Raw genomic sequence first — 22,311 nt, 5'->3', positions numbered from 1 at the left:
GGGGGGAGGAAAGGAAATGAGGAAGGAAGGAGTGAAGATTTAAGGGTCTGCTGCACTAAAAGCATATAAAGAAGCAGTGCCAAGCCCCGTGTCCCGGCTCAACTCACCTCCCACTCAGCACAGACCCACCTTGTGTAAGAGGATCCACCACTTCAATGCAACTTCCCACTGCGCGCGCATGCGTGCGTGTACATGTTGTGTGTGTGTGTGTCTGTGTGTATTGGGGTTATCACGAGTGTTAAGGATGGGTGGTAATTGAATAATGACACTAACGCCTCTGATGGATTACCTGTCTCTCTTCCCCCTTCTCTCCCTCCATCACTGTCATCTCTCGCTTCTCTTCGTCTCTCGCCTCACAACCTCCGGTCAAATTGTCTCCCGTCCGTGCCGTCACCCGTGCCAGCACGAGATTCAGACACCCACAGACACGCGCACGTTCTCACGCACGTTCAGGCCGTGGAAAAGGCAGCCTCGAGACGCACACTCTTACAGGTATTTCGGGGAATCACAACTTTTGGATAAAAGTTCTCAGACGCTTGGAGTTAAAGTTAGAAATCATTCAGGTGCACGGTTAAGAAGCAAAATGAACCAAAGTGCTCCTTAATCGAATGAAGGTCTTTACAAAATTTACAAAGGCGAATGACTGTGAGGCTTAATTAATAAATAAATATATGAGTAGGTATTTAAATACATTATAGTAATATAAATCAATGTAGGATACTTGTAAAAAAAAGTTGACTATTTTAAAATGATAATACAGAGTTGAACTACAAGTTACTAGCGTACATAATTACTCATAACTTAACTTAGAATTTTGACAATATGATTAATACTTAAAGGGTTATTTTTCTACAATGCTTCTTTAAAGTCCCTGTTTTTAGTTTTAAACACCATGGCACATACGAAACATGATCAGCAAAGCTATAAGCTATAAGATGTGCATCTTCAGCTAGCCAAGCTCAACACAAACTTCGAGTCCCTCACAGCAACATTTAAGTTCCAACATGTCTTCACACACTTATTATTTTCCTGTATTCATTCCTATTTATGTGTATTTTTGTGTTTGCTCAATTTACTTTGTATTTCTATTTAAATTTTTACACGAGTTTCATATATACTGTCTTGATATCTATTTATGTTTTATCTTTTTTACTTCTTTTTTCTTGTGTTTGTATGACTGAAACTAAAAAGACATTAAAGCTCCTTTGGGGACCTTTCTGTTTGCCTTGATTTTTGCACCCCCTGTGGACAAAAAGATTCCTCATAATTAGGGATGACCACAATTAATCGATTATTGATTAATTGATTGTTAAGTTATTACTCAAAACACGCATTTTTGTTATCAATTTTCCGTCACGTGGAACAAACATCATGTGGTCTCATATTACACTCAGCTATCAGGGAGGTGTTTTAAGTTTAAAGCATGTTTCGATGGGAATCAGCTGTTAAAGGTGTTGCGCACAGCAGAGACGCTCAGCTGGCAGCTGTGCGTCAAGTCTCCATGTGCGCTTTTTTAAAGAGGATCAATACAAAACTGCTGCCAACAACGACACGGACACGAAGGTTGACAACTTTAAACAGGACATTTCCCCACCTTTGGATATGAAGGCAACAGACTGCTGGGAAATTCAGGTACGCTATGTTTGCAGAGCAGGAACATCAGAGCCGTCTGAGCTTTTCTGCAGCTGGACTGATTCTGACCTGGTTGCGCTCCCGGCTGACACCTGACTGAATACACGTGTCTATTTTTCTCAATAAGAACGAGTAGACAGAAAACTGGACACTGGGAGTCTGAAGTACATTTCTGTTAGTAGTCTCAGCCTTCACTTTATAAGATTATGTCCGCAGAGAATATTTTATGAGCCTGATCATTGATATTCTGCATGTCAAACATGTACCTGTATTCAATACAGTCAGTTATATGCATTTTGTTGCTGTAGAAAATACAATTTAGGGGGAAAACAACGTATTTAGCATTGTTTTTGACGTAAGAATAATGATGTTTTTTGAATCAATTAATCGATAATTGATCGTTAACATTTCCAAAAATCGATCATGGAAAATACTTAAAATGTAAATCCCTACTCATAATTCTGCTTTGGTGATTCAGTACATCTAGACATAAGTAAGTAGTGTTTTCTGATAAAAAAAACATCATCCTGCTATCTTCTTGGTCAAATGTATCACTCTTTAATCTTTGCCATTATAAAAGGCAACAAAGGCTCTTTCAGAAGTGTTCTTTAACGCATAAGCTTAAACCAACACAGAAGCAGCAAAGGTTACAAGCATTGTATAGAAAATCTATGTTGTCAATGGAGGCCTCTTTTTGTTTTTGTAGCTTATTTAAAGGCATCAATATTCAATTCAGTCTGTTTCATAACAAGCTAGAAACTCCTCACAGGAGCTTTAAATGACTTAGTTCATTTTCTTCATTTTCGTTCTGTTAAATTCATTTCTCCACCATAGCACTGAAACACTTTAATGTCTTTCACACCCACCGCTCAAGGTTGAGATCTGGGCTGTACTGAGGCCTTGCTGGCTGGTTGTTTGTGCATTACAGTAAAATGTGCAGCAGGAGAGCTGAGGATTGAGAGTGATCACAGCGCTCTGCTGCAATGCAGTTTAATCTACAGTATCTGCTGGCTGCTAAGTGCTCCTCCTCCATCACAGACACAGAGCTTCTGTAAAGGATTAATGTTGTTAATCAGGTGAAACAGTGCCAGCGGGGGCTGTTTTTTGGTCTACTCTGAGTAGAGGTCTGTCTCCAAGCGGGGACCACCTATGACTGTGTGTCCTTGGTTCACCTGCCTACCTGGGAGGTGCTTCTCTCCACCTGAGTGAACACCTCTCTGTATGACGGTCTTTGTCTGTGTGAAACCCCTTTTCTTTTTTTTTTTACTTCTCTGCGTCCTAATTACTCCCCTCACTCCCTCCTTCCTTTCCCAAACACACTGAGAACGAGAAAACAACCTTTTTCTGAGTAAATGTGAGCATGAGAGGGGAAAAAACAGTCAGAGCGAGTGGAGGGAGTGGGAGATGGAGGAAGAGAGATGATATCGAGCATAATTCATTTCCGCACAGATATTGTAGAGCAGTTTCGGGATAATTAGAAGTCAGCTGCAAAGGACTAGAGAGGATTATTTTCTTTATCATCATTCATTTAATTGGTTGAAAAAAAAGAAGTTGTGCAGCGCTACACATTCAGCAGAAGTATTTACATCAGACCTCTGAAGACTTTCTGACAACAGAGGAAACAAACAACACCGATGGTACAAACCAGAGATGGATTAGAACTACAGATACGCCTTTATCCTTCACAAATGAGGTGTAAAATATTTCAAGAATTGTGGCTTCTTTCATTTTGAATGCTCGGGGAGGTTTTTTTTCCAACAACAGCCGAGACATTGTGCATATAGTCGAGTACAGGGGATCAAATGTGACTATTAGATTTCAAAAAGCAAGAAAATTAGACTTGCAAAAACCTTTGCAAATTACTGTAAATACATTCCTGTGTTTGTATCTGTTCTAGCTCTAACGTACTGGATTTTTTCCTGTGTGATGAGGTCAAAAAACACATTTTGACAAGGAGAACTTTATCCGTTTTATAAGTTTATTACTGTGCTCTGTGGTGCAGAAAGTGGGAAATATAATAAAAGAGGAGACTAAACTAAAGCTCAGAATTACAGTCTATCATACAAATTACAGTATATGATGTGTAGGTCAAGTAAGGCTTTTAGGGCCTGTGTCCACTAACAGCGTTTTTAGCACTCAGTATTTTAAGGCACAACATCAACTCCCTCACCGACCAATCAAAATCAAGTTGGGTACAATTTTCAGGTCTGGAGCTGATGCTAAGGATTTCTGCTAAGGATTTCTATCAATTGGGTTTGTGTTTTCTTTGTAACATTCCACCAAATGAAAGCAAATATGAAGCATACAGATTATTTAAAATTAGTCATGATGGTCACAACTAAGAGAAGCAGAAGTGCCCAGAGACAATTTCTGTGACCTCGCAACAGTTAGCGCCTGAGAAAAGCTTTGTGAAATTGAAGTTGCATTTGCTTCCAGTGCAAAAAATGGTGTAAGTGGACACAGGCCCTTAACTGGAGACTCATTTTTGTGATTCTTAAATAATTAGAGTTGTTTCAATACCAATATTAATTTTCAGCTTAAATTGGGGTATTGATTTTTGGCAAGAATGCCAATCAATGCACCAACACCCTGGCCAATTAGCCCTCAAAAATGTGGCATTTTGAGGCAAATTAGCATGTGACAATACAGAACTACCATGTGGTGAGAGCAGACAGTAAAATGTTATTTCAAGTGAGCTACATTTCAACATCTGGTGATTTTCTTAAAATATTATGTATTTTTATTAATCCAACTAATATCAAAGACTAGGCATGGACCAATACTCAAGTCTAGGAATTGGAATGGCCATCTGAAAGGACAAATGGGCATCATAACATAATTTTAATTACAGTTACTTACACATTATGGGGAAGAATATGGGAATTTTGACAACTATGACTTCTTCATAGCACAATTATTAGATACAACTCTTCTTTATGACAGCATTTCTGATCCATACTCATTGATACACTCTGAGTTGAATAATTTAGAGTTCCTGTTATATATATATATATATATATATATTTCCCATCATTGTTAACATTTCACTATTAGTTGCAATAGTTAAGTAAAAGTGATAAAATATAGAAAAACGAAGCAAGAGTATATTCCTATACATTTCAAAGGAAGACAGGCAAAGCATTTTAAGAGTTTGTTGTTAAAGGTTTTGTTGATTCTGTTGTGGTTAGTCTAGAGTCACAATGAGGTCATCTGAGGCAACCCCAGCTCTAGTCCAGTTTCTCCTGACTCTATAGTGTAACAATATACTGAGCTGGCACAGACTGATTCAACATACCAGCCGTGAGAAAGCAGTGATCCAAAGTGGTGTAAGCTATACAAGCCATGGGAAAGCAGTAACACTCCCAACACACTACCACATAGGCACAGAAACGTTTATAAACATACACACACCCTTTCTCTCACTTACACACAAACAGTATAACATGCCCGACTGCCAATTACAGCAGTAATGGCTGTGGGAAAAAGTGTATACTCACACACAAACACACATACAGTAACTGAGACTTCTAAGCTCAAAGTTAATAGCACCCAGTTGTTCAGTGCCAGAGACGGACCCTGTGGGAGGAGGTGGGTGGGGGGATGGAGAGTGGGGGTGCGGGTGGTGCTGAAGCTTAGACCAATGCAACAAGAAGAGCACCAACAAACACACAGGGTAGGAACAATTGTTTCTTGAGTATATATTAAGTTTTATGTTTGGGGGGGAATTCTACCAACATTTTTCATCAAATCTTTTTTTTTAAAACACTTCAAAAAGAGACACACTGTAACTGTGAATAACATAAGAACTACAACACCCATCAACCTGCGCCTCTTTTCTATTTTACTTCTATTCTTTTTGTCCCCTACCCTTTCTTTAACTAAAGTGTCCTTTACAAACCTAAGCTCACTTTCAGGGACATTTTCTGTAGTTGCTCTCTGCCAGTTCACCCCTCTTAGCGATGTCCTACCCTGCCAGCTAGCATACTCTAAAGAAAGATCTGAGTCTTAGGAAAGAGGATGTAATAATAGAGAACGGCTGGGATAATGTGGGCCAAAAAAAACCCACAAAAAGCAAAGCAAAAAAAGGATGAAAGATGGTAAGACGGAGCTGCAGAGGGACACAGATGGCAGGGAGGAGAAGGCGGAACGGGAGGACAGAGATGGAGGGATTGGGTGGAAGTTGAGGCGCTGGATGTCTTCCTCCTGTTCCATCAGCAGAAGCCTGTTGGAGGTAAAGCGCAGTAATGAGAACAGCTGCAGTGGGTAGACACAAACACACTCACACACACTCACAGAAGGAGGAAGGAGAAGAAACACACTCCTCCAGCCACTTATCCACCTGCTCTTCATCAGAACGGCCACATAAACACACTTTCACACAAGCAAACACACACCCTCCCTCTTACCCTCACACTCGAAGGCTTGCAGCTTTGTGGTGTAAGTGGGGCCCAGCCAAGAGGTGTAGCTACCCAGAACCCTCTGCAGGTGGTGGGTGGCATCGCTAAAAAGCAGATCGGATTCGCCATAGGCGGCTGAGCTGAACAGGCTGAAGCCCTCGGTGGCGTTGCCAAACACATTCTGCAGGAGAGAGAAAGTGTGACAGGACTGAATGCATGATGGCATGCATGGATGTGCGTTGGAGTGTGTGTTTCTTTAAGTTTGTGTGTATGTGTTTGTGTGTGTGTGTGGCCAAGGGATCAGCACAGGAGGTATCAGTCATCCTGGCATCTCCCACACACACTCAAACACACTGTAAGGAAGAAGGATGGCAGTTTAGCAGAAACCTGCGTTCTGAGACGTGCTGATCGATAACACAGACTCCACCGAGATATGAGACACACAAAAACACTCAGTCAGAGAAAAACACTCACACAAAAACACAGTTGATGAATTTTCTGCCCACACCCACCTGTAAACGCTCCAGGAACTTCCAGACGCGGCACTTGTCCTCCATGCGGACCACCACAGCGTTAGCAGGGACAGCTGCCAGGTGACATCGCTCATAGTCGTCCAGCCCTGCCTCGGTTCCATCAGGACACAGTAGCTTCAGGTCCTCCAGCTCCAGATCCAGGGCCCAGGACTCTTGGTTCTTACCTGTGCAGGGGAAAGGTAAAAGTGTGCTAGGTTTTTAATCCCAGATTAACAAGTATTAGAGTTTAAAACCACAGTGTTGAACTTTACAAAGTACAAACAGTTCATTATTCACAAAGAACTGTTAATTAATTGATGACTTGCTAAAACCCAATCCCAGAATATTGAATCATAGGCCAGAAAAAGTAGCTGTAGCTGAAAGGCATGTTAACTCTAGCATTTCCAGTGTTTTTAGCATGTTTAGGCATTTTAGCATTACGTTGATGTAGCAAAGTGGATATTTAAGACTTTCTTTGAGGATTTTTGTTGTTAAAGTGACAGAATTAGATACAAAATTGCTGACTCAAAGCAAAAAACTAGCTTACTAGCTAGTTAAGCGATTTGGTAAACGATATCCACAGTCAGAAAGAAAATGAGGATCCTCCTTTGGCTTACATCAAATTGAATACAAAGATAAGTTGTTAAAACATAACTGGAAAGATTGTCAGGTGTAGTAACAATATCTCAGTGAGGTTAGACTTCACAAATCGTGTTGTAGAGCTTATTGTGGCTAATGTTAGCAATCCATGCTGCATTTGACAAATTTTTCTGACTGCAGTAGAGCTGAATCTGAATTTTTACATCATGTTATATCATATTTTTAATTTCGAGGGACCTGGTTGTCCTCTAAAGAATTCCAAAAGCAAACAAAATGCTTTTCGGACCGACAGATAATCAGAGGAAAAAGAAAAGCCACCTTGAAGCTACATCCTCCCTCCCTAGACGACAGCACAGACCTTCTGTGTTTTCTTGACCTCTGTTAATTGGCCTGACTCTGGACATTTCTGAACCATATGACAAAGCATGCTTCGTTAGGCAGCCACAGTGTTTGTGGAGCCAGCGTCAAACTGTTCCTGCTCGGCTGAACCAGCAGAGTCTGTGTAGCGTGACTGTGATAATGATCACCATTAATTTAGGATGTAGCCCAAAGCAGGGAGCAGATGCAGCAAACAGAGAATTAGGGCATTTTTTTTACTGGACAAAAACATCCAAAGCACTGTCCCTCTCTTCCTGTCTACATCTTATTTGTTTATCTGGCTTTCTCTCTTTTGTTCTCTTTTTATCTAATTTGAATCTCTCTGTTACTTTTTCTGTATTCATCTCCTGAAAGTAAACATTCATCTACCATAAAACATTTAGTAGTATTCTGTTCTCAGTGCTCTTGAATTAACCTACTGTAACATACTCCTGTTCTTAGAAATGTAATGAAACACTGACATCCTGTGTCGAGACAGGGACTAGCACTATCTGTTGACCTGAAGTTACCTCATCATAACTCATGTAAATCATAAAATCATTTATAACCAGTCTCATAAATGCACTATAACACTAACCGTCCATATTGTCAAACAGCGTTGTGTGTTTGATGAAAGCCACATCGCCAAGGTTCTCTGCCACACACCTGAAAGAAAAACATAAAACACATTAAAAATGACACAGTTGTTTAAAAAGTTCAGATAAATCAAAACATAAATAAAATGGAAATCAGCACACTTGGCAATAAATGTTTACAACAGCATGACCCTGAAGACTGTAAGTAAACTCCCTCTGCTGCCTTTTGTTGCCCTTAAGAATTAATAGCAGCTGCTATAGCTCTTTTATTCACACCTCAAGTACACCTACTGCTACAGAAAAGGCCATTTAACACAGTAATATGAACTACCATTAAAAAGTTCTGAATCACTTGTTATACTGATTTTTTCTTCTTAAATACAACAATGGATTTTTTAAGGTGAACACTGTATCAGCCATGTTTACCCCAGAACACCCTTCGATTTTTAATTTATTTAATGTTCCAGAAAGGTGCTTGCATTTGGGCTCTACATATTTTGTGAGCCCATTTTACTTCACTACTCAGTGGTGTGTTTGAACTGAGGGTTTTCAGCCTGTGGTAGGATAATCTGATTTACAGTTATCTTGCTCCAAGTGCTAACTTTTATATCTCATCTGTTATGAAGTTTAGAATAGCTTTGCCAAAGCACACTATACAGGACCCTGATCCAGTTTAAATCGTCAAAATGTTTCGTATCAAGCGTCTAATTTCTTTAACCGATTCTCTCTATTTGCCCTTCAAGTTGTCCTTTGCAAACCCTTCAAAATTAATATTTAAAAGAGGACTTTTTAAACCCAAAAGCTTGGATCCTTAAAAAATACAGAGTAAGCTCTCTGACTGTCATGAATCACTTTTTGTGGCAGGTGATGTCACACTTTTGGATGGTATATCTCACACAGCTCCAATCCCTTATTTTTCATTATAGAGACAGTTGCCTGAAATAGATCTAAAGTCAAGGTAACTCAGACGCAGAGGTTGTAGCTCCACCTCTAGATTCAGTACCTCAGCGCCCCAGCCTCCCCATAATGCCTCTCCTTGAGGTTGTTGGCACAGATGTGTCGATCGTTCTCATCTCCTATGCATGCCTCGCACAGGTTTTTGGGGTTGTTGCCCCTGGGGTCATGCTGGGGGTCCTTCACACCCGGCACACAGCTGTAGCCAAATAAATTCCCCACGGCTGGTAAAAAGACAGAATCAATTAGATTGATAGAAAACACTGAAGGAGGATCTTTTTTTTTTCTTGTCCTTTGGTTCACATACAGCCAGTTTTAACCAACCTCTTGAAATGTAATTAATGAAATCAGGTCTATTAAAGAAAAGTGTCAAAAAGGAAAAGGTCAACCCTTGACTCAAAACATTTTGATTGAAAACAAAAATGAAAATTAAAAAGAAAGTAATAGTTTGAACAGAAACACTTCAGCTTTTAGAAATTGTAACAGCCATTTTAGCACGTTTTGCTGTCATTGCCACCGGATATAATTAATTGATGGCAAAATGAAAAAAAATCAGATTGATTGGAAATTAAAACTTTGATTGGTTTCACTAAAAAGGGCCTTTTTTGTCAGAAAATATAGCTTACTTGTATCCTGAATGGGATATTCATGGTTTACTTTCCTCTATTTTATAGTGTTGTTATTCATTACCTGGTTTTCTGACCCCTTTGCTTCACATCAGTGTTTTGCTCACCCTTGTTCACTATACATTCTCCCATGTTTTGTTAATTGGCATATCTATAATACGAACTCTCATCCTGCTTGCTGTCTTATGGAGGACTTTCTTTGGACATCTGTCTGTGTTAATATGAATTTTTTTGTATTCACCGATGTGCGATTTGAATATATTCACACATATACAGTATTTATTTTATATCAATTAGATTAAAAGATTATAACTCACAAATTACAACAGAATATCACTTGAAAAGACTTAGCAGCATTTTTAAAAGCAATTAAACATTATGCTACATTTCTACATTTTCTTGTTGTCAGCAAATTAAATGATGATATATTGGAGTTGTGATCCAAAGATGATGTTTTAAAGTGAATCATTTATTTTTATGTTTTTATGAAGAGGATAAATACCACAGCCTTATCCTTTAAAAATACTCATCAGTCTTGCTTATTTCTCCTTCTTCTACAAAATTATAATCTTCCAATGTGTCCTTTTGCTCTCCAGTACACACACACACACACACACACACACACACACACACACACACACACACACACACACACACACACGCACACGCACACGCACACACACACACGCACACACACACACTCTCATGCACATTCCTATCAGTCTCACCCTGAAAGACACACAGTCACTGTTCTCTAACCTCCTCTCCTCTTCTTACCTGCAGTCTCCTCCATCCCTTCACTCCTCATTCCACATCACTGCATCCCTCCTCTGAACCTCTCAGGTAGCTCCCACACACTGAACCCGCACGCACACATTCTAAACACATTGATCCCTCCCGTCCCGCTCTGTCTCACCTTTAGGGAAGTTGCACTGCTCCCCTACGCTGATCTGGGAGGTGTTGACAAGGTAGCCAATGGGAACGGTCCACCCAACCGTGGTGCGCATGCCGGGGTGACAGGTGCTGCGTTCATGCATCTCCAGCAGGGACAAATCCGAGGAGGAGCGGCGCGCCATGGCCACCACGTAGTAGCTGATTCCATCTGTAGGGAGAGGTGGAGAAAGACGAGAAAGATCAGGTGCCAGTGTCTGGACTCCACAGGGGATTGAATTTGCTGCCACTCAGGGCTGACTCCCTTCGATCACCCTATCTCCTTGTAGAGTCTGAGCACCTAAGAGACTCTAACCATTGAATCAATATCACATCATCTCTGTCAAATCAATATTGATCTTTACTTCATTAACTTATCTCTCCAGATTGACCTTGAAATAAGATAAGAAGACAAGAACATCATGACGTTATCGCACAGCCTCAAGAAACATGTACAATTTTGATCGAGGTGGGTATGAACAAGTTATTAAAGCTTGTATTTTGAGATTCTGTATCGACTGTTTTGAGCTCGTACTCAGAGAGGAGGACATGAGACGGGTCAGAAAACACTCTCTGAGCTTTCCTGAGAACAGGCGGCTCAGGTATTGACTTAGAGGGGTTTTCAGTGACCTTCATGGAGGTCTGAACTAAACGAACAAGCTTAGATTTTACCTGTGCAGGGAAGATGTCATACCATACTGACATCCCAGACCTGATATCCAAAATCTGTTAATCATTTTTAGCTCTTATCCCAAGTTTAGCCAGCAAAACAAGCAGCATGATAAAACCAAGATACACTACTAATACAGAAATACAGCAAAATACAGACACCTAAATATATCCAAACATGTATTACATGCATCCATGTAAAGCTGATTAATTTAACAGTGTGATTATAGGTCTCCCCAAAGATCAATCAGATGACTGCAGCTGATTTAGAGTCCTCTTTAAGACCGGGAACGTGGATCACATCACTGTCCAGTCCTGAGGTCTTTACACCAGCTCCCCACCTGTCAGAGAATTGATTTTAAAACACTACCTCTGGTTTATAAAGCACTGAATTATTTTGGGATCAAGTGCATTAGTGATCTTTTCACACAGTATGAATCATCAAGACCGCTAAGGTCGTCTGGAACAGGTCTCTGGTCTAAGTCAGATCCAAAGATGGAGGCGAAGGGTTCATTTTTTTTGCTCCAAATATCTGGAACCAACTCCTAGAAAGTATTAGGTCCGCTTAAACTCTCAGGTTGAAGACTCTCCTGTTTAAAGCTGCCTTTTATTAAATCAATATATTGACAAATTGTTTTCACACCTACACTTAACCTAACTTTTATGCTTGTATTTTATAATTTGACCTTCTTCTATTTTTTCTCTGCCTTTCTTTCTAATGGCTTTCTTTAATTACTTCTAAATGCTTTGTGATTTTCAAATGTCTTTATTCAGTGTTTCATCTGACCTTGATTGTCAGTCTTTTCATGTCTTGTATGAAGCACTCTGAATAGCCTGGTTTCTGAAATGTGCTACAACAATCTTGCCTTGCTTTTCCTCTCCTGTGTTCAAGCTGCTGTAGCTTCAACCCCTCTTGCTCTTTGTTTTTACCTGCTGCAGGGCTCAAACTTACCCGCTCCATTGTAGGACTCCCCTGCAGACAGCTCCAGGCCATGGCAGAAGCCAGCAGCATAGATGTCATCTCCGGACATGGTGCATGCATCTGCTGTCCCATTCTGACAGGACAAAAAAACACATTTGCTCTGACTTCATTGAAAATGCTTGTCTACAGTATACTTGCACCACATATGGGAGATGAGGCCTTCCTCATTTAAACCATGCTTTTGAAAATATTGCAAGTGAAATGTTTTCCTAAAGGCCTTGTTAACAGATATGTCTGAGTTGTACAGATGATTAAAATGTTGACATAAATGTAGGAAAATATGAAAGATCATGCAAATAAAAAAAACTCAAGAGAGCTGCAGAGGATTGTGTGACTGTCAACTACTACACACAACCAGAACCTCTCACTTTTTTCATTTGAGTAACAAAGTTGAAAACAGTCACTAGGCACGACGCCTTTCCACCCTTATATTTTTACACACCTTGATTTTGTCCATACACTCTCTGGTGTTCATGCCCCGCACACATTTCAGAGTTCCTCTTATATTCCGAGCTGTGGCGTTCCCGGCCAAATCCAAACACTTCTGCTCTTCAGCATCAGACAGCACGCACCAGGAGACTGAACAAAAGAGAAAAACGTATTAGGATTATTAGGGCAATACCTCAAACCTTACCTTTGAAAACAACTAAAACATGCATTCATTCAAACACTTTACAAAACATTCTGAAATGTCTGTTTTTGTAAGTACCTGTAGTTTTATGATGGGAGACACAGCTGACAGACAGAAGATGCAGAAGGAGGAGAAAAGCAGCAGGCAGTCTTCTCTCTAGACGCTCCATGTCAGCTCTGGTAAAAACCCACTGAGGAAAGTCTCTCTAATGCAACAGAGATGAAGCACAGGTAGATTTACGGGGGGGGAAAGGTCACCGTGTAACCCTTCCTTTCTTATAACCTGGTCCTGAGACAGAGGAAGAGGGGGAGAAAGGGTAAAAGGTGGGAGAATGAAACAGATAGGCTGGATGTAAAAGAAGAAAACATCACATTATTCCTCCTTCCCCGCCTCTTCAGTCACAGTCCTCAGTAGATAATCCTTCCTCCATCTCATGATAGCAGTATAGCATTTCTTCCTCCAATTATCCACTGAGACTGATCCCCGGTGGAGAGGATAGAGGGAGACACACGCAGGCTGGGGGCAGTTCAGGTCACCTGGCTCAGAGTGTCGACCCTGGGTCTTTAATTAAAAAAGCAGCGGACAATGTGTCTCTGTGCTGGAGCCGTGTTTGAGGAGAACAGATACCGGCTGAGTTCTGCTCCAACTCACTGGAGACGAAAGCCCCAGGTAAGCAAGAACAAACAGCACTGACTATTGTCCTCGCCCACGGGAGCCAGTGGAGGAAATCATATCAGCTACTTGATACAATTCTGTCTTTTCTCTCTCTGCACACACACATTCACTTACTGAGATTTTTCTTACCAGCGCAGCTGAGCCAGCTGAGTCAACAAAGATCAACAGTCAGTTTGTTCAAAGCTACAACTAAAATGAATTCATCCCCCAATATTTTCTAATAGTTGCAGTACAGGGAAGTCACTTCTGCAGTGAGCTGAAGAGTTGGTTTTAATGAGGTAGAGCTCCAAAAATATTGGAACATATTTACCTTTTATGCAGGATATTTTTCCAGAGAATACAACTGTGTAATTTAATCATCATTATTTTCATAGACTACTGAGAGATGATCATGACATGAGAAACGTCCCACTATCGAAGGTATCTTCGACTGATTGTGATCCTATTTACAACAGTGTAAAAATATTTTCATACAAAAGTTTGCAAAATTGTTAGACACTAACACGTATATATGTCCTATATTTATCTAAATCTGAATGCATTTGTGGACGGTTAAGATAAGAAATACCTTTTTGCACAAATAATAAAAATCTAACATATTACATTAACAAACACTGAACAGCACAATGCACACCAACCTAATATGGTGTATTAAATGTCACACATGTATTGAGCAGCGTGATTTTTTTATGCAAAAGTTGCACATCTTGATGATTTTTTGCATTATTATTATACATAATTTAATACATATATGCTTTGGTGGATAGTTACTCAGGATATTGAGATATAACAAATAATCTGTCTATTGAAAAAATAAAACAAATATATATATATTGTAGATGGGGAACTTTTTGTTTTTGTTCATTTTTGTGCCCACTGTGGAAAAATCAGTATGGCTTATGCCTTTGCATATCTTGTCCTGCTCATGTGGAAGTACTGTTTTCTGAACAAACAAACAAAAACAAACTCATTCTGGTGTATTTTAATTGACAAACATATAATTTAATAAGAATCTTTTCCATGGGTGATGCCAACAAAAGATGTCTCAGCAACATGTTGTTGTGCAATTTGTCTGCCTACCCCACAGCAGAGGTTTCAGGCATTAATAGTAACTGTATAAACATAATCAATCTTATTCCCAACAGTCTTGTTTGCTTTAGTAGAACAGAGGGAGATATGTATTAATTTCAGTCTGTTTCATAACCAGCCTAAAATGTCTCACAGGAGCTTTAAGTTGCCCTACAGGTATCTGACAACCAACAACGTTAAAATTATGCTACCTCTTAATGCATCAGTATATAAAATGCAATAAATTTGTACTGTGTCAGAATTTTCCAATAAGGTGTTTTTTTTTTCTGTTAACACTCTTATACTGGTTTTTAGATATGATTCCAAAAGCAGAACTTGTACATATAATTGTTTGTTCACACAGTGGTACAGACACTTTTACTTACTTTTTACAAATTTACCAACCTACATTCTTCATTCACAGTTTGATAAATAAACATGCAAAACGTGTGAACAAAGAATGGAATAACACTTGAAAAAAATCAAAACACTCAGGTAAGGTGTTTATCATTCTAACTGCTTGTACTTCTATTTTATTATTGATTTTATTTTGTATCCAAATAATTAATTGTTTTAAATTGTATTTGATTTATATTGTTTTCATTTATTATTATTTTTTTCACTTATTATTTTAATGTTCCTAATTTATCCTGAACACTTTTTCTAATCTTCCCGATGTGATGTCCTCCTCTTATTCTGAAAACCTATTTTATTGCCCTTTTAATGCTTTTATTACTTATCCATTTTTATTTATGTATTTATTTCATTTATTTATTTATCCTTGAAAAACCTCTCAACAACGATTTACTGGTCTATTTCCTACCACTTCATTCTGTTTAATTGATGTGTATTCCTTTTAACCTCTTGTGTTACATTTTGTTTTGCATTGTTAAAGTTCCTCCTCCCTGTCGTTCGAAATGTTTGCTATGTTATTTGAATCATTCTTTGTTTGTCAAAGCACTTTGTAAACATTTGTTTTTAAAGGTGCTTTATAAACAAAAGTTATTATTCTGTACAAATAAGAAGTGAATCAATAAATTCACATTCATTGAGTTAATGTAATGATAAAGTCATCAAGTCAGAACTTTTTGCTTTGTTCAAGCAACTTGCAAGAAAAATTTGAATTATTATTATAATAGATGGATGAATGAATGAATGGTCTTACAACCTGTTGGAGGACTCCTCCGCCCCACAATGCACCTCGATGATAATGTTTTGATGACGTCATGAGTCAGTGGGTGGGCTGGGCTGTGGTCCTGCTTTCAGCTTCTTCCATCGCCAGTCACGTTTTTTACGATTATTTAAACCTTAAGCAGGAACATACGAACACCGCAGGATGAGTTAGGGGCTCTACTTGGAGTGTGCTCGGTAGGTGAATTGTATTTACCGCTTTGTTTTGAGAGTCTTCGCTCAGACACCAGGCTGAGCTTTGTGCTGTACGGCTAGCTTAGCTTGGAGGCTATCAGGAGCATCGGGCAGCCGTCTGTCTGCCTGGCGCCTCTGAGGCGCCTGTGGACGGCCAATAAAATCGCCTGTTAATGGCCTGTTAGCAGCTACTGCAAACAAACAGGCCTACAGTCTGAGGTAAAGAACAGGCTGCTGAATGCCTTTTTTAGCCGCATATGTTCTTTTTAACGAGGCTGTGACATTGAAATGTAAAGCGTTAGCTTGCTAGCGGTATTTGTATTATTAGTTATTGCCCATCCTGCTTCTAATGTCAACCTGCAAAAAGAAGGGCTCTAGTTTTTACATCAATTAATATATTGTTGATTATATTGTTAAAATCAATGAAGATGATCATATGTTTATGTGACTATAAAGTAGGGACTGTTTAATGTTGAACTAATAGATCAATTTCAGTCCAGATGGTTGACTTTGAAGTGTCTGCAGTTGATCAAGGATGTGTATCAAGTAAAAGCTTTGACATCAATAAACAGAACTCTTTGTTTCTTTTAATCTGTATGAATTCTTAACAGTGGTGATCATAAAACATACATAGGGTGCATATTGCTGTTGTAGCAGCCTGTGCTCATTTGATCTTGGTTCCCTCTGTCAGTGCACTGAGACATGGAGAGCTGCAGTGTCCCCGTCCTTCTGCTGCTCTTGCTGCAGACTCTGCAGACATCAGCTGAGGGCTCAGGTACAGTGTTTTACTTTCTTTCCACCTTATGATTTGCAGTTTTCAGACTGATCAGCAGTGTAAGTAAACACGAGAAACATCTATGGATGACAGTGGTTCATATTCAGTGAAACCTTGAAGGAAACGGGTAGCCTTTACGTGTCTCTAAGGCACAGATTTATAGACTATAGAGTAACTATTGAAGTTGCATGTTTTATCTCGGTTATACTATACCGGATACTGGGAAAAATAATAGTCCATGATTGTGTTTACATACATCGGGAATACTTAGTAGAGTATATCTGATTCTGTCTTCAATGTCATCTTTGTTTTACTGACGTTCTTCATTCTATCAAACAAGTATTACTATTTGCTGAGCCCTTATTTCATTCATCTGCAGCATGCAGCACTTTAGTAAAGTGAAAGTGAGTGTCATGGTGTTGGTCAAAGGTTTCTTCTTGATCTAAAGTGTCTTGTTCTGAACTTTATATGTATGTTGCTTTTATAAAACCAGCAGCCACAAATTATTTTAAATGTGTACCAGTTTATTCCACCTTGTTAATGCTATGGTTAGAGCTTGTTTGGTCGACTCAAAACATTAAGATCCATATTTTTATACATTTGTGATGCACACAATAATATAATATACAAAAGCCCAAAATGTAACAGATAAAACAAGCCCCCTGCAGAGCTCTGTCTGACCAGGTTAGGACATTTTTCTGTCTTGAGTTTGATTTCATCTCCAATGTACATAAAGCTACAAGAGAATATACAGTCCCACTCCTCTGGCTACATCTGCCAAATGCTGACCAGACCAGATTTTCAAAACTGGGTGAAAAGCTGGTGAGATGGATTCTTTCTGCTGGCGCGCTGCTTTAAAAACTCAACAATGTTTCTGTGATTCTATGAGGTGTGAAACAGCTCGAGTGTATGTTGAACATCTATCCTCTCTCCCACAGATGGACATTTAGTGTGCCTGTGTGATACCCCTAAATGCCAGGACACCCAGTGCCATGGCTCCCGCTGCTTCTCTTCCGTCAAAGTGGGCAGCGGTGGGGTGGAGTTCGAGCGTGGCTGCCTGGAGGGAGTGGAGAAAATCCGTTTGCATTGCTCCACTGCTCCATCTTTCCACCAAGCCATCTACTGCTGCTCCCAGGACATGTGCAACGGCAACACCAGCAGGAGCATACTGATGTCTCTTCTTCCAACAGGTGGGTACATTGATATACAGATTTATTTTTATTTTTTTCCATTTTGTGCAGTGTTCTGATTTTTACTCTCTGCTCACAGCCCCAGAGGGAGAGCCAGTGCGGTATCGTGTGGAGACCTTGGCTCTCTTCGTGCTGGGTCCAGTGGTGGTTCTGGGTCTGCTGTCTGTCGTGTCAGTTTTGGCCTGCAGGAGGCTCCACCACGGGCATCTGCAGAGGCTGCAGGAGTTTGACACGGAGCAGGGAGCCATAGACGGCCTTATCACCTCTAACGTGGGAGACAGCACTTTAGCAGTAAGAAAGAAATGAAATAAAGTCCTAGTCTGATACTTGTAGATGCTGAATCCTAGTAGCCTGACAGCTTCAAGTGATGTTTCATATTCCTTATCTAAACATTATGGCTCATCTGATCTCTGTCTCTGTCTCTAGGACCTGTTGGACCACTCATGCACATCAGGCAGTGGTTCAGGTCTTCCTTTCCTTGTCCAGAGAACTGTGGCCAGACAGATCAGCCTAATGGAGTGTGTAGGTACGTACCACACACCACAGTTCACACGCACCATGTGTAGAGTGGACTCAGGTCTCTGAATAATCTCATAAAAGCCTCACAGACACATCGTGCAACATTCTGCAAAGTATTTGTGCAAGATTACATAACAAGGAAGTAATTCAATCAAACTCTACAGGTGCTGTGGGAGCGATGTTAGTGAGATGTAATCAAATGATGATCCAGATCTGTGCACAGGGGTGTCACAGATGTAATGTGAGGGCAACAGGAACAGGAAGTCATGTTAGTTTGGACCTCCTTTGAGTGACTGTTAAAACACAAGTCGTGTCTTTGTGTTGCTGATCTTGTTTAATCTTGTTGAATGAAAGTATTTGGTCAGATGCTTTCGGATCCAGTTACATACCATACAATACAGTTTTATTTCTCAGTTTGGAACTGGAAAAATGTTGCTCCGTGCAGCTTTTTGCTGTTAATGTTCTGACATCTGATCTGTGGCAGATAAAAATCAGACTCTAGATTGTAGCTGTGAAAGATTGAGGATAGCAGTTTTTAAAATGTCAAAGTGTGGACAGTGATTATGGTTTGAAAACAGCCCCCTGTCTTCTGTCTTCCTGTGAAATGTGTCTCTGATTTTCTCCTCTTTTCATCTCTCTCCTCCAGGTAAGGGGAGGTACGGGGAGGTGTGGAGAGGCCAGTGGCAGGGGGAGAACGTTGCAGTAAAAATATTTTCCTCCAGAGACGAGAAGTCGTGGTTTAGAGAGACAGAGATCTATAACACAGTGCTGCTCAGACACGAAAACATACTAGGTGAGTCACAAATTGTTACATCTTTCAGAGCGGGTTGAGAAAGACTCATTTTTAGAAATACATCTCCTGCGTGGCGGCTGTGATACCAAGAATATAACTGCGGTATTGACATTTGTTCTCATTGGTCACGTTGTCCCGTCCCTCGTCTCTCCAGGTTTCATGGCATCTGACATGACATCTCGCAACTCTAGCACCCAGCTGTGGCTCATCACACATTACCACGAGAATGGTTCTCTCTATGACTACCTGCAGCGAGTTGCCGTGGAGACGTCAGAGGGCTTGGCGATGGCCGCATCGATAGCGTGCGGCCTGGTGCATCTGCACACAGAGATCTTTGGCACAGAGGGGAAACCGGCCATCGCACACCGGGACCTGAAGAGCAAAAACATCCTGGTCACAAAGGAGCTGCGCTGCTGCATTGCAGACCTGGGTCAGTCAGTCATCCAGTGTTTTACTGTCATCCTTTTCTTCTTAGAATCTGTTAGACTTGAGGCTTTCTTTGGTCTGATAAGTTGTAATGTGGGCACCTGGAACTTCTCTTTTCAATTTTCCCCTTCTTTAGTGAATTGGGCCAGAAGGTTCAGTTATCACTTTTGAAAGTCCTGCTAAAATATTCTATGTATCTGCATGTTCCAGGGCTGGCTGTGACCCACTCCCAGGCAGACAACCTGCTTGACGTGGGCAACAATCCAAAGGTTGGCACCAAGCGATACATGGCACCAGAAGTGCTGGATGAGACCATTCAGACAGACTGCTTTGATGCCTACAAGCGTGTGGACATCTGGGCCTTTGGGCTGGTGCTGTGGGAGATAGCACGGCGCACTTACAGCAATGGTAGGCATCGTGCTTCGTGTGCATTTTTAGGACTGTGACATAGAAAGCAAACAGCTCGATGTTTGGCTGTTATGTCAGGAGGGAGACCTCCTTTACCACCAGGTCATCCTCTATGTCCACTTATTTGTGCTGATATCGTGTCCTGCTGTGACTGCAGGAATTGTCGAGGAGTACAAGCCTCCGTTCTACGATCAGGTGCCAAACGATCCAAGCTTTGAGGACATGAGGAAGGTTGTGTGTGTGGAGCAGCAGAGGCCTTTCATTCCCAATCGTTGGTTCTCAGATCCTGTGAGTATTTGTCTTACACTTCCCTGTATTCAATAGAAGTAAGCCTGAATACAGAAAGCCATTCTCAGCTCGTAGCCGTCATATCCTTCATTCATCTTAAAATCTCAAAGCTGACAGTTTCCTCTTACTTACGGTGTTATCTCCCTGGTCTCTGGCAGACTCTCTCCGCTCTGGTGAAACTCATGAAGGAGTGCTGGTACCAGAACCCATCTGCCAGGCTAACAGCTCTGCGCATTAAGAAAACCCTGGACAAGATCCACAGCTCTCTGGAGAAAGGCAAGGAGTCGTGAGAGGAGAGGAAGCAGCTGCTGAAGTCTGAGATCAGCTAAGAAAAGAGTTATTTTTTTTCAAAAGACAGAAAGCAACAGAGAGGACCCACAGAGGAAAGAGTTGTTCAAATGTCATCCAGCCTCATCCTTCTCTTTGCTCTCTCTTTTTTTCTGTGGTTGCCTTCCACCGACATCCCTCTCTCGTGACTTTGAATCCACGCAGACGTTTGGTTGTGCTCTGTCTGAAAACGCCAGCCTTAGCTACAGGACACACACCAATGTGCTCGCCCCGACCTGAACTGTAGACTGTTACTGAGTGTGAACCACACGGATGGCATATTGTAGTACCCCATCCCAACGCTTTAACGCCCATTTATGACTGCTCTCACACACTTGAACACACTCCAAACACTACATAGTCTATTACAATTCAGTTACTGATCTCCAGTCTGTGTTTGTGACATTCTGGTCAGAGACAATCAGAAATGTTTTCATCATTTAGCTTTATCTGAACATGCCAACTCAACACACACACACACACACACACACACACACACACACACACACACACACACACACACACACACACACACACACACACACACACACACACACACTCACTCACACTCTCACACACACACACACACACAGGAAATCACAAATACACTTACAGAAGGAAAAGAGCCAATAGAATCAAAGCTGTTTTTAAACTTTCTAAATATTGCTATTTATGTATTAAATCCAATGCTACCACACTACTGAGGATGTGAGAGACTGAAGTGGGAGAGTTTGTGAAACTGACTGTAAACATATATAAGCATTTACTCTACTGGACTCTGTTCCCATGTTGTCATTATTGGCGCTAGCAGGAAATGATTTGATGTGAAACAGTAGGAAAGCTGTTCCTGCTGAGCTTGTAGGAACAAACGGATAAAATGCAAAGCAAGTACCTGCCAATAAGAGTTAGTCTGTATCTTATAATAAGAATATGAAATGAACTGATCCTCTCTGCCTGCCACACTCCATACTCTCACTGTGGCTCATGTGAAAGAAGTCTTCTCTCTGTGCGGGCAGAGAGGAGTTGAGAGCGGTTTGTTTGCGACAGAGCGGATGTTTTTAAGTTCTCTGAAGCTGAAGTTGGGACTCCATTTACTCCTCATCTCCCATCATGCCACAGTGTACAAGTTGCTTAAAACAACGTAAACAAATTCATCTGCAGTCTTTTTATTCAAGATTCATTTTTCAACAAAGTTGCCTAGGTGTGCAGTTTGAAAAGAATTTGTTCACAGATGCTGGCTTTGTTTTGGAAACAATGTTGCTCTGTCTTTTTTTATATGTATTAAAACATTAACTGCACTCTTTCTTGATTATAGACCGTCTGTGTTATGATTTTACAAAAGATGTCTCAACTCTCAACTTAGAGTTGCTAACCATAGGCTTTTCTGGAGTCCCTGAGCTCCATTGTCTCGTAGGTTCCTCTGAGTCGCTGCTGTAGACTTCCTGCTGCTGTGGACCTTCCAGACTCCAGCTGCTAAGGACGTGCTGGACTCCAGCGGCAACAGCTACTACTACTACTACTGTCTGTCTCGTCACTATCGTCGCTCTCTCGCTCTCATTTTCTGCTCTATCCTTCTTTCCAATCCCAACTC

At 40.7% G+C, this 22,311-nt stretch overlaps 2 protein-coding genes and 1 long non-coding RNA gene across 6 annotated transcripts in view; 2 read left to right on the top strand and 1 right to left on the bottom strand.

Annotated features, from left to right (window-relative positions):
* The window catches only part of LOC117805928, a 130,779-nt gene extending 118,209 nt beyond the window's left edge, over window positions 1-12,570 (top strand). For 3 of the 4 annotated variants that reach the window (XR_004629563.1, XR_004629561.1, XR_004629562.1), the window contains 4 exons: window positions 10,458-10,517; window positions 10,597-10,812; window positions 10,991-11,073; window positions 12,213-12,570. This is a non-coding gene — a long non-coding RNA (uncharacterized LOC117805928). The remainder of the gene's footprint in view (window positions 1-10,457; window positions 10,518-10,596; window positions 10,813-10,990; window positions 11,074-12,212) is intronic. The other variant, XR_004629564.1, reaches the window with a different exon arrangement.
* Window positions 4,668-16,113, bottom strand: otomp (otolith matrix protein). The gene is made up of 10 exons (XM_034674537.1): window positions 16,017-16,113; window positions 12,965-13,091; window positions 12,698-12,834; window positions 12,226-12,328; window positions 10,591-10,776; window positions 9,098-9,272; window positions 8,097-8,164; window positions 6,542-6,726; window positions 6,039-6,210; window positions 4,668-5,854 (listed from the first exon to the last, which is right to left on the bottom strand). The coding sequence occupies exons 2-10, from the start codon at window positions 13,053-13,055 to the stop codon at window positions 5,844-5,846; spliced, it is 1,128 nt and encodes a 375-aa protein (XP_034530428.1). The 5' UTR covers window positions 13,056-13,091; window positions 16,017-16,113; the 3' UTR covers window positions 4,668-5,843.
* On the top strand, window positions 15,833-22,029 carry acvr1l (activin A receptor, type 1 like). The gene is made up of 10 exons (XM_034674536.1): window positions 15,833-15,997; window positions 16,686-16,769; window positions 17,708-17,959; window positions 18,039-18,250; window positions 18,386-18,485; window positions 19,125-19,271; window positions 19,426-19,701; window positions 19,908-20,105; window positions 20,263-20,393; window positions 20,552-22,029. The coding sequence occupies exons 2-10, from the start codon at window positions 16,697-16,699 to the stop codon at window positions 20,681-20,683; spliced, it is 1,521 nt and encodes a 506-aa protein (XP_034530427.1). The 5' UTR covers window positions 15,833-15,997; window positions 16,686-16,696; the 3' UTR covers window positions 20,684-22,029.
* The last annotated feature ends 282 nt before the right edge of the window (window positions 22,030-22,311 follow it).

This window comes from Notolabrus celidotus, chromosome 22, assembly GCF_009762535.1.
Source record: "Notolabrus celidotus isolate fNotCel1 chromosome 22, fNotCel1.pri, whole genome shotgun sequence".
Classification (NCBI taxonomy): Eukaryota; Metazoa; Chordata; class Actinopteri; order Labriformes; family Labridae; genus Notolabrus; species Notolabrus celidotus.
The sequence above is the reverse complement of the archived record's forward strand: the minus strand, read 5'-3'. Positions and strand labels throughout refer to the sequence as shown.

Bases quoted from the DNA above. Each gene is read 5' to 3' on its own strand.
- acvr1l (XM_034674536.1), top strand. From the start codon at position 16,697: ATGGAGAGCTGCAGTGTCCCCGTCCTTCTGCTGCTCTTGCTGCAGACT. The intron at 18,251-18,385 runs GTAAGAAAGAAA...CTCTGTCTCTAG, and splicing joins TGGGAGACAGCACTTTAGCA to GACCTGTTGGACCACTCATG. The intron at 18,486-19,124 runs GTACGTACCACA...TCTCTCCTCCAG, and splicing joins CAGCCTAATGGAGTGTGTAG to GTAAGGGGAGGTACGGGGAG.
- otomp (XM_034674537.1), bottom strand. From the start codon at position 13,055: ATGGAGCGTCTAGAGAGAAGACTGCCTGCTGCTTTTCTCCTCCTTCTG. The intron at 12,835-12,964 runs GTACTTACAAAA...TCTTTTGTTCAG, and splicing joins CTCCCATCATAAAACTACAG to TCTCCTGGTGCGTGCTGTCT. The intron at 10,777-12,225 runs GTAAGTTTGAGC...CTCTCCCTACAG, and splicing joins GGAGTCCTACAATGGAGCGG to ATGGAATCAGCTACTACGTG.